The 15,747-nt window shown below is 52.6% G+C and overlaps 1 protein-coding gene across 1 annotated transcript; it reads right to left on the bottom strand.

Moving 5' to 3' along the window:
- Positions 1-4,772: 4,772 nt before the first annotated feature.
- Positions 4,773-9,786, bottom strand: LOC128903268 (olfactory receptor 14J1-like; the record flags this gene model as incomplete). The annotated part of the gene is made up of 2 exons (XM_054187283.1): positions 4,773-4,799; positions 9,325-9,786. Coding segments are annotated over 2 exons (489 nt in total), but the record flags the coding sequence as incomplete, so codon positions are not given.
- Positions 9,787-15,747: the final 5,961 nt, after the last annotated feature.

Below are 15,747 nucleotides of genomic sequence, written 5' to 3'. Positions count from 1 at the left end.
CGTGCCTGCTGCTGGCCTGTCAGGTACTCATGGAGAAATGACCTCGTAGGCACCGAACCCAGCCTTGAGCCGGGGGTTGGCCTGCCACCAGGTTCCTGCCATTATAGCAGCGGTGACCTCACAATCAACACGCCAGGCCTTGGCCTGCTGCTGGCCTGTTGGGTTCTCAGGCAGAAGGGACCTCACAAGCATCTACCCTAGATGTTGCTGGACTGCCATGTCCTCACAGAATCATGTAGATTGAAAGGGATCTTTGGAGATCGTCTAGTTCATTCCTGCTGCCCTACAGGGAGTCAGCCAGAGCAGGTCACTTAAGAAGATGTCCAGGCTGGTTTTTAGTATCTCCACGACAGGACACTCCACAGCCTCTCAGGGCAGCCTGGGCCAGGGTTGTGTGTTCTTGATGCCAAAACCTGTTTTCTTGAGTTCAGTTGGAATTTCTTAGTTTTGAGGATTGGGGCTTAGCGCATAAGCCCTGTGTGGGGACGATGAGGGACATGGGCTTCTTCAGCCTGGTGAACCTCCTCCAGCGAGGGTCACCAACCAAAAGGAATAACCTCACTCCAAGTATGGGCGAGAGATGGATGGGATATGACAGATATAAACACATGGAAGGATTAGGCTGAAGAGATTATCAGCCTGCCGAAAGACCAGGGCATTCTTCCAACTGCCTGAAGCTCAAAGCAGCACCTGGGTACTTTAGAGGGATGTGACTGAGCGAGGAGTAAGGGGATGGGAAACCGGAGAGCAATGGGAAGGCCGTCCTTGCTGCCCCATTAACGGTCCAATGGCCCCATCGTGCTGGAACCACATGGGACAGGTGTGCTCAAGGGTGGGGAGACATCCCTCGGCAAAGTACCCTGGCAGCCCTCAGGGATCTGTCCCCCTCAGCCCTCCTGTTTTGGTGACCTCCCCCAGTGCTAGGGCCACAGATGGTCTGTGTCCCCTCAGTGCCAGCCCCTCTCCCCAGGCCAGCACAAGAGTCCTGCTCCAGGCACAGAGCAGCCTGCCCAGAGTGGGGGCCTGCAGGAAGAGGTTTCTCCTTCCCATGGATTCCTCCCTGCAGGCACAGAAATGCTCCCTTGCTCTTCTCCCTGGTCACCCTTTCTCCCCAGAAAGCCTTTCCCCAGGTGAGTGTGTCCAGGCTGGCCTGGCTGGACATTCCTGGTTCCCACCCCATGCTTCCTGCAGGGACCTGAGCTGGCGGTGCTGCTCTGCAGAGGGAGGGGGCTGTGGTGCCCTGGGGCCATGGGGTGACCCTGCACTCGCCATGCTGGTCAAGGTGGGGAGCAGCCCCAGCCAGAAAGGGATCACCGCTGCTGAGTCCCCTTCCATCTTCCCTGATTGCTCAGTAGACAAGGACAGGGCTTGGCAGGACAATGGGGTGTCTTTAGTGTCACAAAGGGCAGGGAAGGGCTGCCCTAGATCGGTCCCACAGGGTCTCCAGGACAGTGGGCTGAACCATTGTCTAGTCTTTTGTCCCTTTGGCCTGCTGGCTCCTGGCATTGCAGGGGCCTTGTTAGCCCATGGGCTCTTTAGGTTCACCTTTCCTTCAAGGACACTCCACCTTGGATGGTCACTCATTTGATGAGGTGCCACTCACTGCTCACCCAGACTCGCATACTTTTCCGGGAGATCCCATGAGCTCTCCTGGCAACTCCAAGTTCCTCTCCAGGATAGCAGCGGCCATCACCCATACCACAAGCGGGACAGTACCAGGAAGAACAATCGAAGGCCATGTGCACTCTGCTTGGACATGTGCCACCAAGAAGGCAGCTCTCTTCGTCCAGCCCTTGGTCCCTAACAGATCCCCCTGCAACTCTGACCCTGTCCCCCTGAGTCTGTGGAGAACCCCAGAATACCATGAGGACTTTTCATGGAACAGTTCCTTGGGTGTGCTCCTGATACCAGCTTTGGGAGAGGCATCCAGCCTTCTGGCCCTGCCTTTCACACCTTTCATCAGTAGATGACAACTCATTGTATGAGGGTGCCACCTGGGCATGAGCCACCTCCTCATGAGATGCTCCAAAATCTATGCCCCCTGGAAAGTCCGTAATCTCTTCAAGGGTTCCTGGAGGTTTGGTTTCCCTGGTCGAGCTCACTGTGTGATCAGCACTACCCGCTTAGTCCATGTAGCGTCAGTCGCGTGATGTGTGGAGGGGATATCCAGTGTAGCACAGGCAACTGCTGTGCCAGGAGGAGCCGTGCTTGCCCATCAACAACTTCTGAAGTGGCTCAAACCCCCTCATACGCTGTCAGGATCTCTTTTTCGGTTGGGGTGCTGAGGGCTTCCGATCCTCAATACCCTCATCTCCAAAGCCTAGAGGTTGACCTCAGGTTTCTCCCGATGATTTCTGCCAGAGGCTCCAGGTGAGACCACGTGCCCCAGCTGCACTGTAGAGACCATTACGCACAGCTGGTCCTGTCTGGACAGACCCAAGAGCTACCACACGAGCTATCTCCTGTTTGATCTGCTCAAAGGATTGTTGTTGCTCAAGGCCGCACTCAGAATAGATCTTCTTTCAGGTTACTCCATAGAGAGGGCTCACAAGCTGATTATAACCTGGAATATGCATTCTCCAGCATCCCACAAGGCCTAAGAAAGCTTGTGCTTCCTTCTTCTTAGCTGGTGGAGACATGGTTGCAATCTTGTTGACCGCATCCATAGGGACATGACGGCATCCATCCTGCCATTTTATTCCCAAGAACTGAATCTTCTCTGCAAGTCCCTTGACCTTGCTTCTTTTATGGCAAAACCAGCTTTCAGAAGAATCTCAATTGCTCTTTTCCCCTTTTCAAACACTTCTGCTTTGTTGCCCCACATGATGAGATCATGGATGTATTGTACATGTTCAGGGGTATCACGCTGTTCCAGTGCAGTTTGGATTAATCCATGGCAAACTGTAGGATAGTCGATTACAGAATCACAGAATGGTAGGGGTTGGAAGGGACCTCTGGAGATCATGTAGTTCAACCCCCCTGCCAGAGCAGGTTCATCTAGAGCACGTTGCACAGGAATGCGTCCAGGCAGGTTTTGAAAGTCTCCAGAGAAGGAGAGTCCACCACGTCTCTGGGCAGCCTGTTCCAGTGCTCTGCCACCCTCAAAGTCAAGAAGTTCCTCCTCATGTTTGGATGGAACTTCTTATGTTCAAGTACCTCTTGTCCTGTCACTGGGGGCATTCCAGGTGCATTGGACACTACGTGAAAGCAAACTGTGGCCTGCACCCTGCTGCCAAAGGGATTGAAAAAGAAGAATGCATTGGCAATGTCAGATGTAGCACACCACTTGGCTGCCTTTGGCACCAGTTCATATTGGAACTTCCACCAGAAGGTTCAAGCAAGTCGGGGGGCTAAGGCATCTTCTGTGCGAGGGGAACATTATCAGGGCTTTGGAAGAAGGTGGGTGAACTGTTGGAATCTCACAGGCTCTGGCAAATCCCCAAGGGACAGGGGACAGGGGACAGGGCGTAGCTATCTCCATTGATGAAGTGCATCAAAGGTTTTCAGAGCCACCTCCACATTTGATTTTCCACCTATAACCAGTGCTTCTGACTTTCTGCTTCACCGGTCCCCAGGGACAGGAATCTTGTCCGGTCGTTCCCTCCATGGTGTCTCCAGTGATGGGCATCAGTGGGGCCTGGTAACACCCTCACCATCTTGGGGTTTGCTGCTGAGTTTTACTTCTCTAGAGGCTTGCCCAGTGTTTGAGGGTCTACAGGATCTTGGCCGGAGAGGACTCATTTCCATACAAAATGCCATAACCAGCCAAGTCTCTGTGCATAGACTTCCTGGATTCCTCAGTTCTTCTGTGCTTAATTAGAGAGTTCTCAGATGAATACATTTCAATACTAAACAACCATAAGAAAGGATTGCTTCCTTCTTATTTTTTTCTTTATTTTTTCTTCTTACACATGAAATGATGCCAGCAATCTCCAGTTCATATTGGTCCTGAATTTCTGCTAATGGAGCCTCAAGACCCTTTAAGGCAAGACCCTTTATTGCAAACACTCCATGGACAGGCTTTGTCTCAATCTCACCATGTCTCTCACCTGGCAACCAGGACTGACAGCAGCCTGTTCAAACCTGAGCTTTCTCCACTCCAGTCCGTAGCTGCGTGTTTCCACTCCTTGGCACCGGTTCCCACCTGCTTTACCTTGAAAACGAGCTGACACAGAATGGTGTTTCCTAATGGCCAACAAAGGAAATCAAAGGCAGGCAGAGTTCAATACAGAGAAGACATGCCTCAGCTGTATGTCACGTCCCCATTCCCTGCCCTGAAGTTCACTTTCCATTCTGGATGGCCTTAGACCAATAGAAAACACATTTTCCTGTCAAGCACAGATCCCAGACTGTGTTCCGAGGACAAGTTTATTTTAATATATTTCACATCTATATATCCTATCTAAAAGAGGCTGGGATCAATGAAGGTTGGATATGTTGGATAGATCCTGCCTTTATCTCTTTGCAGTCAAGCAATGGTCCCACCTGCTAGCACTTCCCTCCTATCGTCCCTTTTTTTGAGATGGCCAAATCTTTATGGGGCGTACAATGGCATAACACCATGGCCCTCTAAGTGCCAAACCGTAACCGGTGTACATGTTCCCTGAGTTCATCCAGGCACCGTCTCCTTCAGGCACCCAGAAATGCAGTGCGAGAGAACATGCTTTGGGACATGTTCCTCATCTAAAGGGAAGCTAAGCAGCCTTTAGCTCTCCACCTCCTTCTCTTGACCCTTTTGAAAGATGCATGCAGCATTTACTTTTGGCCAGATGTCAGGGAGTCCCGCCAGTCTCCAGTACCTTTCCAAGATGAGGGAGAGTGGCCTCACTGTGACATTCTCTTACTTTCCAGCACCTCTGGATGTACCCCGTCCATTCCCATGTACGTTGGGTTGAGTTTGCTCCAGTAGTGGTTGAGTGGTTGAGTTTGCTCCAGTAGATCCTGATTTCATTCCTATCCGCCATTGGCTGTTCTTGTCCAGAGTCTTGCCTTGAGGCACAAAGCCCTGAGAGACCTTGCTGGGGAAGCCTGAGGCAAAAAAGGCATAGAGTATCTCGGAACTCTCTCTCCCTACTCTAACTCAATACAGCAGTGTCCAACTAATATCTTTGTTTTCTTCTGTAAGAATTCCTGAAGTTGGAAATCTAGTTATGATTCCCCTGAATTTACTTTCAGGTTTCAAACTGAGTTTTGATACAGGCCAATGTTCTTCTTGGAGGATGCTGTCCTTGAAGACCAGCTGTACAGAGCTTTGCGCCACCTTCAATGCTCCTGACCATTGGATCCCCACGAAAACTCCTCAGCGTAGGCCAAAGGCAAAAGGACCTCTGAGGTCCAGCGTCTGCAGTCTTCTGTTCTGCTTCCTCACTGCCCTGGAGTGCTGGGACCCCACTACTTCAGGGTCACGACAGCCAATCTTCACGTCTCTGACCAGCTCTTCCTGCATTGCAGGTATCACATCAAGGTTGGCATTATTTTTGTTGGCCCATCTGGCAGCTGTGCTAAGACGTTGTCCTAAGACACTCCAGAAACCACCTGGACTGTACATGCTGCTGTGCTCCTCTTTCAGAAGCTGCCAGTATCATGGCAGTCCCCAGCGAGACCCAGGCTCGTACAGCCAGACGCTTCCCTGGGATCCTTCAGAAAGACTATACCCTCTTCCTCATCCTGACTGTGGGTTCCTTATCTCCCACCATGACAGGACACTTCTACTGGCCTCTCCTCTCACCCTCCCCCACAAAGGCTCACCAAACTCTTCACCTGCCCCAAGGAGTTGCGCCATACATCCAGTTAACGGCTTCACTTTCAGGAAACCCCACTCCTGATCCTTCCAGCCTGTCTCTCCTGAAAAGCCTGTAGCCATCCATTGCAGCACCCCAAGCTGTGTGCCTTGTCCCACCACGCCTTGGCAGTTCCTCTGTCAAAGTCAAAAAGCACAGGCTCTCTCTCAACTTGTCTCTTCCCCTGGCTGAGAGTTTTGGTGCACATCTGGGCTGTGGCACCTCAGGTGTAGCTCCAGGCCAAGCTCGGACGTCTCTTAAAGGAAACCTGGTACCAAGCATTGAAGACCTTCTGTGTGCAAAGGCTTTGCTTCACGGCAGAGACACGGTCAAGTGGACGGCACCTCGAAGCTTAAAGCTGAAATTGGATGTTGATGGTGAGCAAAGCCTGCTGTCTGCAAGAACAGAGAGAAACAGGGCTGGGAAGGGCGGCCCTGGCAAGAAAGAAGATTTTGTCAGTGGTGTCTCTGCAGCCCTCAAGGGCCTTTGACAAAGGTGAAGGTGATCTCCATGAATGACAAGGTGCTGCTGACAGGTCCCCCACGAGATTTTTTTGCCTGTTCCTTGACTGTATTATGAAGAGGGCGAGTAAATGTTGGGCAAGAGAAAAAACAGCACTTTGAGAGTGCAACACATGAGTGGAGACCCTGGTGTGACGTGTCTTGTGTTCTAAACTGCCTCACATCTACTGCATGGAGAAGGGAGAGACCTTGCCCCACTGCAGTGGCAATCAGTCACTTGTGTTATGAAAATTTGCAAGTGGCCCGTGCTGACCGAGCAGAGAGGCTAGGACACAAAGTACAGAGGTGCACGCGTAAATATTTAGTCATGCGCATGAGGTGTCCGAGCTCAATTGGGGTACCTCAAATGCGGTTAAACACAGGGTTCTTATGCCATTCAAGCATTCAGGTACCTTATTATTTGACTAATGACTAACTAACACACACACGGAGTACCAATTCCTAATCACAGTAAAACTGCACAAAGTAGCTATATCTCTGCAGCTCCATCAGCCATCAGCCTTCTCGCGGCTTGTCTATTGATCCAGACGTCCCCGGAGTTGGTCTATTGCTAATTACTTGTCTGTGATGCTGGACACTGGGAGAGTTTCAAAGGTGTGTAAGAGGGACGAGGATACTGGCATTATCTCGGTTCTCCAGGGGTATCTTTTATCCTTCATGGACAGCTGAATGATTCTGAGAAGTCCTTATTTTGAGGGCAGGGCTGTTCTTCTGCTCCTTGTGATGAGCTGACCTCCTTTAACTCACTTACCCAAGCATGATAAATCAGTACACAATGGGAGCTAGCTAGCTATATATCTTAAGAAAGTTAACTCATTTTCATACGATAAAGACTGATGGGCATAAGAGTTAGGGAGGTAGATTTTGATACCCTTGGATCAGAGGATGTCTGTGGCCAGGTGGGTCCTGCAGGGAGCTTTTTGGTGGTCAAGGATCACCTCTTTGTCATCCAGAATGGTCCATGCCAACATGCAGGAAGTCATGCCAAGGTGGCAGGAGGCTGGCATGCATGAGAAAAGAGCTCTGAGTAACATCAAGCCTGAAGAGGAAGCACAGAGAAGGTGGAAGCTGGCTGCCTTCCAGCCTCCAGGGTTCCGTGGTTCTGTGCTGGAGAGGGCCATTTGTTTGTGTGTGTGTGTGCTTGTCTGTGCATGGGGGAACTGGAGGGATGAGGGAATCCCGAGGCCAGCTTCTAGAGAGATGGAGGGTCTGAGACCAGCTCCTGGAGGGATCCGTGCTGTCTGTGTATCTATAGAGGTACACATCTAACACTAACGCTAACTAGCATGCAAACAGCCCCATCCTCATTGCCCTTTCTCCACAGACTGTGGATTGTCTTGGTCTGGAGTCTTCCCAAGGTCCCTTCCAGGATGAGAGACTGTGCATTTCTTTCCACCACGGGTCTTCCCTTCATGATGAGGGGGAGAGCGCTCACGTTGCCCATGACCACAGAAGTAAGCAGACATAACGTTGGTCCACTCCGCTGTGGGTTTTTTGTCCCACTCAAGGCATTGACTCAATGCTGCTCATCGGGTATCTCCAAACCGCTTTCATCATATCCTGAGTTGAACTTTTGGTTTTCCTTTTTCCTCTTTCCCCTTCCCAAGTTCTTTTCTTTAACCATTGTCGTAGATTCCTCTACAAACAGCCCAGCTTCTCTTTCCCCACAGGCCCTACATTTGCTTGCTTTGTGCCCTCTCTACGGGGCACAAAGATGTTTCTAACATAGCTGTCGTGACAATTCCTCTGCTGGACAGTACAAAATTAGGAATGTCTTTAATTCCCTGTAGTGCCCTGCAACTCCTCGTGCTGTTATCTTGTGCTGATGCATCACCACAACCATGGTGAGCTGTCTGCACGCAAACATGAAGAACGAACAAAATGGATCTTCAGTCCAGGGGGACCTTGGGAAATTCTGGGAGTCAGCCAGAAGAAACTGCTGAAGTTTTACAAAGAGAAGTGGCCAGTCCTGCATCAGGGGGAAGAAAAACACCGTATTACAGTGCCAGGTGGGACGTGACAGGATGAGCAGTGACCCTGAGGAGAAGGGCCCACGCATTATGAGGGACACCACATGAGCCAGTGGCGCATGCTGACCATGAACGAGGCCAGCTGCACACAGGGATGGATTAGGAGGAGAGGGCTACCCAGACAGCTTGACTTTTCATGCCCTTTCGGTGAGCCGTGGTGTGGCCACACCTGGACGTGTCTGTCCCTCTGTGGGAATTCCTGCTGTAGACAGGTGGGGAGGAACGGGAGAGTGCCCAGAGGAGGTCTGCACATGGCCTCTGCTTGAGGCCCCAGACCCCATCCTTCTGACCTCTGCCATCCCAGCACAACCCCAGGAACATGCTGTCCCTGGAGAAACACCAGCCTCTCCAGACAGCTCCAGATTCCCCTCCCACAGGATGGGTGGCCTTTATGTCATCTGTGTGAAGGGCTGGGGTACGTCCCTCAGTTAAACCCACGATCTTACCTCTCACCAGACACCGACTGGTGACTCCTAAATCCAGTCCAATCTCTCTAAAATGTTACAAACGGACAGTCAGCTTTTTATTCCTGGACACATGGAGGAGGAAGAAGACCTTCAGGGGTGAATTTCCTCAGGCATGTTTGGAGAAAGACCCCAGCATTAAAGCACTGCACCAGGGATATCTTGCTTTGTTAACAGAGACTCTGTGAAAGAGGCCAGCTCTGAGCCACTGTGAAATACATTTTTAGAAGGGAACCAGGTGAAACTAAGACGTAAATGTCTCAGGTGTAGTGACACAAGTGAAACCTTTGTGTAGGAGCATAAAAACCATAAATGACAATATCAACAGCAATGATGAGAAATGTAATCATTAAAAACACAAAGCCAATAACAAAACACACAAAAAAGCAGATGGAATCAAATAGTGCGGGAGTCATTTGTGGAGAGGGGTGGAACATTTCTCCCTCTTGAAAAAAATCCATGAAATCAGATACCTAATGGCCTCCTTGATCTCCTGGTTCCTCATGCTGTAGATGAGGGGGTTCAGTGCTGGAGGCACCACGGAGTACAGCACAGCCACCACCAGGTCGAGAACTGGGGAGGAGATGGAGGGGGGCTTCAGGTAGGCAAACATGGCAGTGCTGACAAGCAGGGAGACCACGGCCAGGTGAGGGAGGCACGTGGAAAAGGCTTTGTGCCGTCCCTGCTCAGAGGGGATCCTCAGCACAGCCCTGAAGATCTGCACGTAGGACAGCACGATGAAAACAAAGCACCCGAAGCCAAAACAGACACTAACCACAAGAAGCCCAGCTTCCCTGAGGTAGGAGTGTGAGCAGGAGAGCTTGAGGATCTGGGGGATTTCACAGAAGAACTGGTCCAGGGCATTGCCCTGGCAGAGGGGCAGGGAAAATGTATTGGCCGTGTGCAGGAGAGCATTGAGAAACCCACTGCCCCAGGCAGCTGCTGCCATGTGGACACAAGCTCTGCTGCCCAGGTGGGTCCCATAGTGCAGGGGTTTGCAGATGGCAACGTAGCGGTCGTAGGCCATAATGGTGAGAAGACAATACTCTGCTGTGAGAAAGAAGATGAAGAACAAGAGCTGTGCAGCACATCCGGCATAGGAGATGTCCCTGGTGTCCCAGAGGGAATTGGCCATGGATTTGGGAAGAGTGGTGGAGATGGAGCCCAGGTCAAGAACAGAGAGGTTGAGGAGGAAGAAGTACATGGGGGTGTGGAGGCGGTGGTCACAGGCGATGGTGGTGATGATGAGGCCATTGGCCAGGAGGGCAGCCAGGTAGATGCCCAGGAAGGTCCAGAAGTGCAAGAGCTGCAGCTCCCGTGTGTCTGCAAATGCCAGGAGGAGGAACTGGGTGATGGAGCTGCCATTCGACATTTTCTTCCCCTGGGCTTGGAGACCTGTTAATGGAAAGAAAAGCAGTGAGAAGTTGGGGAAGATTTCTCTCAAACTAAAGTATTCAATTGGTCTTAGAAACCCACCAAACTGGCTCTCGCCTTTCAGGAAGACCTTTTGCAGGTCCTTTTTGTACACTCTGGTTGGTGCTGGCTGATAGTCCACCAGAGAGCTGAGATCTCTGCAGGATTCAGTCCTGCCCTACAGCCATGGGTAAAAAGGAACACGGGGTGATCTCAGATTAAATCCACTCCTGGCATCAAAGGGCTTTTCAGCATTGTCACCCGACTGCAGGGCAGAGCTCAGGGCACCTTGTTGTTGGTGTTGTTCTGTTGTAGTTTCCCCACCACACCTGAGGAGTGTTTTTAAGGCAGAAATCCCTGGCATTTCTGCTGTGCTGCAAGTGAAACCTTGTGGGTCCTGCGAGCCAAGGGGACTGTCCCTCAGTGCAGAGCGAGGACAGCGAGTTTGTCCATCGGAATTGCTCTCAGCTGCCCTGTGCTGCTGCCTCTTTGAGCTGGAGGATGATCCCAAGCAGACATTCCCCTGAGAAGAACCTGGACACTGCTGAGAGCAGAGGAGTCCCATTTACAAGCGCAGTTCTCCCAGCCCCTCACCTGAGCTCACTGGACCCGAGGAGGATCTCAGCTCTCCCCTCCCAGCCAGGGACACAGGGGGCTCACTGCAGCTGCCTACATTCAGCCCTCCAGCTGGATTTACGTGGCCTTGGCACTGACATGTCTACTCCGTGGGGCTGCTAGACGACACAGGGATGCCACGGGAGAGCTGAGCCCTTCTGGAGGGCAGCGTGCAGCCAAGCAGGACACTCCTGGGAAAGAGCCAACTAGCCTAAAGATGGGGTGGCTTACTCTCGGCCCCACACACTGCAGTCCCCAGAGCCCAAAATATTAAAGGCATTTGGATGCTTTTCCTCCCTGGATACACCTGCATGACAGGACGTGCAGCGTCAGTGTCTGAGCTGCACCTGAATCCTCAGCCCCCACCACAGTGGAAGAAGGGAAGGAACAAGGACAGCAGGGGCGAGAGGGGAACAGGTGAAAATTCTTCTTCAAAAAGAGTCAGGACAGGGAGACACTTGAACATTTCTCCTCCAGGATGTGGGAGAGGAGACCAGGGAGTGTCTCCAGGGAATGTATGTGTGGTGGTGGGGAGGTGCCATCCTAAATGGAAAAGGAAATTCCTTTCTCCCACTCCCCATGCATCCCACTAAAGGTGGAAAATTCAAAACATGGGCTCCATTTCTTTCAGGTAAATGCTGCCTTGAAGTCCTTCTCCAAAAGGATCCTCTGCAAATGTCCTGGGGGTGATCTGGAGCTGGGAGGAAACACGACCCATGCAGCACCCTCACGACTGCAGAAGGACCCTGCCATGACACGACTGGGGTCACTCCTTCCACCCACAGCTTCTCCCCGCAGCGCCAGGGGGAGCTCCCTGGGCAGGCTGAGAGCTGACCCTGGCAGGCAGCAGAGTCCCTGGCCCAGCACACAGTTCCCTGGGACACGGGGACCCTGCTCTGAAGGACAGCCCTGAGCACCCCTGCACGCACACCCACCTTCACAGCCCGGCAGCCGTCCCTGGGAGAAGGCAGCCGACATGCCCTGTGCCTTTGGTGATGTGGTAGGGGTGCCCTGCTCTCGAGCACATCCTTCTCAACACCGACGGAGCCTTGAGAGCCTTCCTGACAGATCACATTAGCCATGGGCTATGCCAGCTTTAGGAGACTGCTCCAGGGAGCCTCTCTGCATTATACTGCAGCAGAGACACAGCATGCCCTGTCCCTCTGACGGTGCAGCAGGGAAGCCCTGCTCCACACGTTGTCCTTCTCCTCGAAACTAGAGAAACTGTGAGAGTTGTACTTGCAGATCCCGTAGGCTGGGGGTTGGTCCAGCTTCTGGAGATGCCTCCAGCAGCTGCAGATTCAATGCCCTGCAGCCAGAGACTGTGCAAAGGCTGTGAGGATTTCTCCCAGTGAGCTCTCAGCACTCTCCACCACAGGCAGCCTTTAAGATCCGCTGGCCTCACACGTCTCCCCTCGTTACCTGCAGGCAGTGCCCTCAGCCCTGCTGCCCTTTGCAGAGGAGCTGCTCCTGGGCAGAGCTGTCTCTCTGCAGCGCTGCCCGCTTGCCACGAGCTCCCTCCATGCCAGGAGCCCAGCCCAGCTCAGACGCAGAGGACCAGCCCGAGACGTCACTTTCTCTGCCTCCTCGGGGCTCCCTGGAGGTGTCCCTGTGCCTCCAGGGGAACCTGCTGGGAAAGAGACTGAAGTAATACTGTGTGGTCTCTCTTGCACCTCTGGAGAGACGCTTCTTTCCAGCTGGGTAATTTCTCCTGTCAGAGAGAGCTGCGCACGAGAAAGGTCTTGTTCCTTCTACTATGAGACAGGAAACCTGGACAGTGCCAGATCTCCTTTGCCCCTGCTGAGCGAAGGCAGTCGGCTTCGTCAATTGAGGCATCTCCTCCTTGGTTTGTAGTCCTGGGTATGAAGTGGACTCAGCTCTCACTTAGGGCTGCCACAATCCCACAGGAGAGGGGATTCCTCTTGCCTCTCTTCAGGTGGGCACAAAATAGGCACCTGCTGCATGGGAGCTGCTGGTCTCAGCTCCCAGCGTCATTCCTGGAGATGGAGGCCAGCAGTGAGCTCTTCAGACTCAAACACCTACTGACATTTCAGGTCTCAGACGTGGTCCAAGATACGTGCCGGTAACTGCAAGATCTAACGGAGCAGTTCATAGAGACAGGGCAGTATCTGCTGCCACCATCTTTGAGATTCACGAGGAATTCCTTTGGCCACCAGCACGTGCCCACATTTCGGACAACTGAACTTTTCCCTACTCTTTCAACCCAGGGCAGCCTTCTGAGGTAGTCAGGGGACCAGATGTACTCATTGCCATTGACATCATCCATCTTCTCCATCAGCCGTGTATACTAGATCCCCACTGACTGTAACGGCAGATGTCTCATGGACATCCCCACACCACCTAACCTAATTCAGGGCAGCTACTCGATGGCCATGGACAGGCCTGTTGTGCTACAGGAGGTGCCGGGGCTCTCCAGCACAACTGCAGGTGGCCGGCCGGGACTGCACAGGACCTACGGGAAAGGCATCGCCTTCAGAGTGGGTGCGAGACACACACTCCAGATGCCATGACTGATAGGATCAGTTTCTGTTGGCCGGCAACTGAATCCCACGAGGGCAATGAGGCAGGGTCTGACCCACCTCCATCCAGTGGATGCAGAGCAGTTCAGGAACAGGAAGCACATCACACTGGGATCTCCACTCATTTGCCTATTTAAGCAACACAAGGAACTCTCCAGAATAATGACCCAGGTCTTATTGGAGACATTAATGACCCTGACACCACTGGAAGGGGAACACAGCAGCATGCATACTGTCCAGCAGGTTTCTGTGTCTCTTGGGACAACATCTTTGCACAGGCGCAAGGTAGGCCAACAAAGGTGTTGCTGAGTCCAGTCAATTCAGAGGGAATTCTGATCAGGGGTGTGAAAATGTCAGCCTGGGCTGTAGCGACCATGAAATAGCGGGGTCTCAGCTCCCAAGGGGAGTGAGAAAAGACGGAAGCCAGACTACAGATGCTGGGTCTCTAGAGGAGAAATGGGGATGGCTTTAGGTAAGCTAGAGCTTCCCAAGTGTAGACCCTTGCAAGGCAAGGGTTCGAGGGCACCAAGAGGAGAGGCTGCTGCTTCAGGAACAGTTAAAGAAGAAACAAAGAGACTGAGTGGCCACTGCTGGAAATTAGTAACAGCAGGTGTAGATGAATCTGAGATTCCCTGTGTCCTTCTTGCCTTGGTCTCCTCCAGCAAGCTCTCCCAGGCCTTTGTGCCTTGAGGCAGGACTCTGGAGGGAAAAAAAACCGTGGTGAATTTGGATAGAGTCAGGAGTTACTTGAGCAAACACAATCCTTACCAGTCTATGGGACTGGAGGGGTGGCATCCGAGGGAGCTGAGAGGGCAGGACGATGCCACAGTAAAGCCACTCTCCATCATCCTTGAAAGCATCTGGAGTTTGCGGGAACTCCCTAACAACTGGCAGCACCCAAATGCTGCAGGCACTTTCTGCTGTGACCCTGCTTTGCGTAGAATGTTGGTCTATAGAAATCTTGCAAGGTCACTTCCAGCCTGAACGGAAAGTTCCCAGAACAGGCCAATGTCTGCCACCCTGAGACCTGGAATCTGCTCTCTGCTCTTCGTCCTCACTCCCTCGGGAGCTGAGACTCCACTCTTTCTTTGCTACTAGAGCCAAGGCTGACAAGGATGACACGGGTTTTCTGATCCAGGTGAGCATCGCCTTGGTTGGCCCATCTGGCAGCTGTGCTAAAAAGCTGAGGCAAAGAGCCTCCAGACACCTAAAGGAGCATTTGCACCGTGCTCTCCTGGGAATGTCAGGGGGTGCTGGGCTGACTTTTGGCTGCCAGGTGCCCACCCAGCTTCACTCCCGCTCCCCCTCCTTCTCCACTCGCCTTGCTGTCTGCAGGGCTGTTTCTCTCCATGTGTCTCACTCCTCTCTCTTACAGTGACTGCACACTGCTGTTTAGCCTTGCTTCAATATGCTATCACAGAGGTGCCACGAGAATTGCTTACTGGCTCAGCTTTGGGCAGTGGCATGTCCCCTTTGGAGCCAGCTGAAAGTCGCTCTCTCTCACATGGAGTCACCTCTTGATCCCTTTTCTCCTAAGCCACCTCTGCAGCCCCCTCACCCCTACCAAAACCTAGCCATGTCAACGCAATACACAGGGTCATTGATGTCCCCGGTAAGACGTTAAGTCGTTGGTGAGCCCAAGACTTCCTCAAGTTGGTTAAATAAGAGTTGGTCCCCTTCCTCTCCTTCATTATAGGTTCTTTGTGTCAGAGCAGAGATGTGCTGGACCTCAGTCGTGGCACCAGGGCCAAGCTCAGGCGTGCAACAAAGCCAGCTGTTACCAAGTGCCCAAGTACCGTGCAGGCAAAAGGTTTGCGTCAGAGCATGCTGGGGGGGATGGCAGATGGCAATGTAAAGGGGAAAGGAGGAGATCAATCCCTGCTTTCCTCAGGACGAGAGAGAAGCAGGGCTGGACTCTGCAGCCCCGGCACGAGAGGGCTTTGCTGTCTGCGGGGTCTCTGCAGCCCCAGAGGGCCTGTGGTGCAGGTGAAGCTGATCTCCAGGCAGGACAAGGGGCTTTTGCAAGTGTCCTTGGCTATGGGTATCCTGAGATCCAGGAACACTGTGAAAATCATTGCTCTGTTCCTTGACTGCATCATCAAAGGGATGACTGAGGGATGTGGGAGAAGCACTCCCTGCATCTACTGGATTGAGATGGGACAGCACTTGCCTCACTGCAGTTGCTTGAAGGAAAGCACTGACCGCCTCAGAAGGTCTCTTGGGGTCTCTTACACGGCTGCTCTGAATGGGGATGATGTTCGCGCAAGTCCTGTGCTGTCCCTGCCGGCTGCACGCAGTTGTGCTGGAGAGCCCTGGCACCTCAGGCAGCTCCACAGGATGGAGTTAACCTTGAAATTGGGCAGCTGCCCTGAATTAGGTTGGGC

Source organism: Rissa tridactyla, unplaced genomic scaffold (genome assembly GCF_028500815.1).
Source record: "Rissa tridactyla isolate bRisTri1 unplaced genomic scaffold, bRisTri1.patW.cur.20221130 scaffold_29, whole genome shotgun sequence".
Lineage (NCBI taxonomy): Eukaryota > Metazoa > Chordata > Aves > Charadriiformes > Laridae > Rissa > Rissa tridactyla.
Note: the sequence above shows the minus strand (reverse complement) of the source record. Positions and strands in the feature narration are given on the sequence as shown.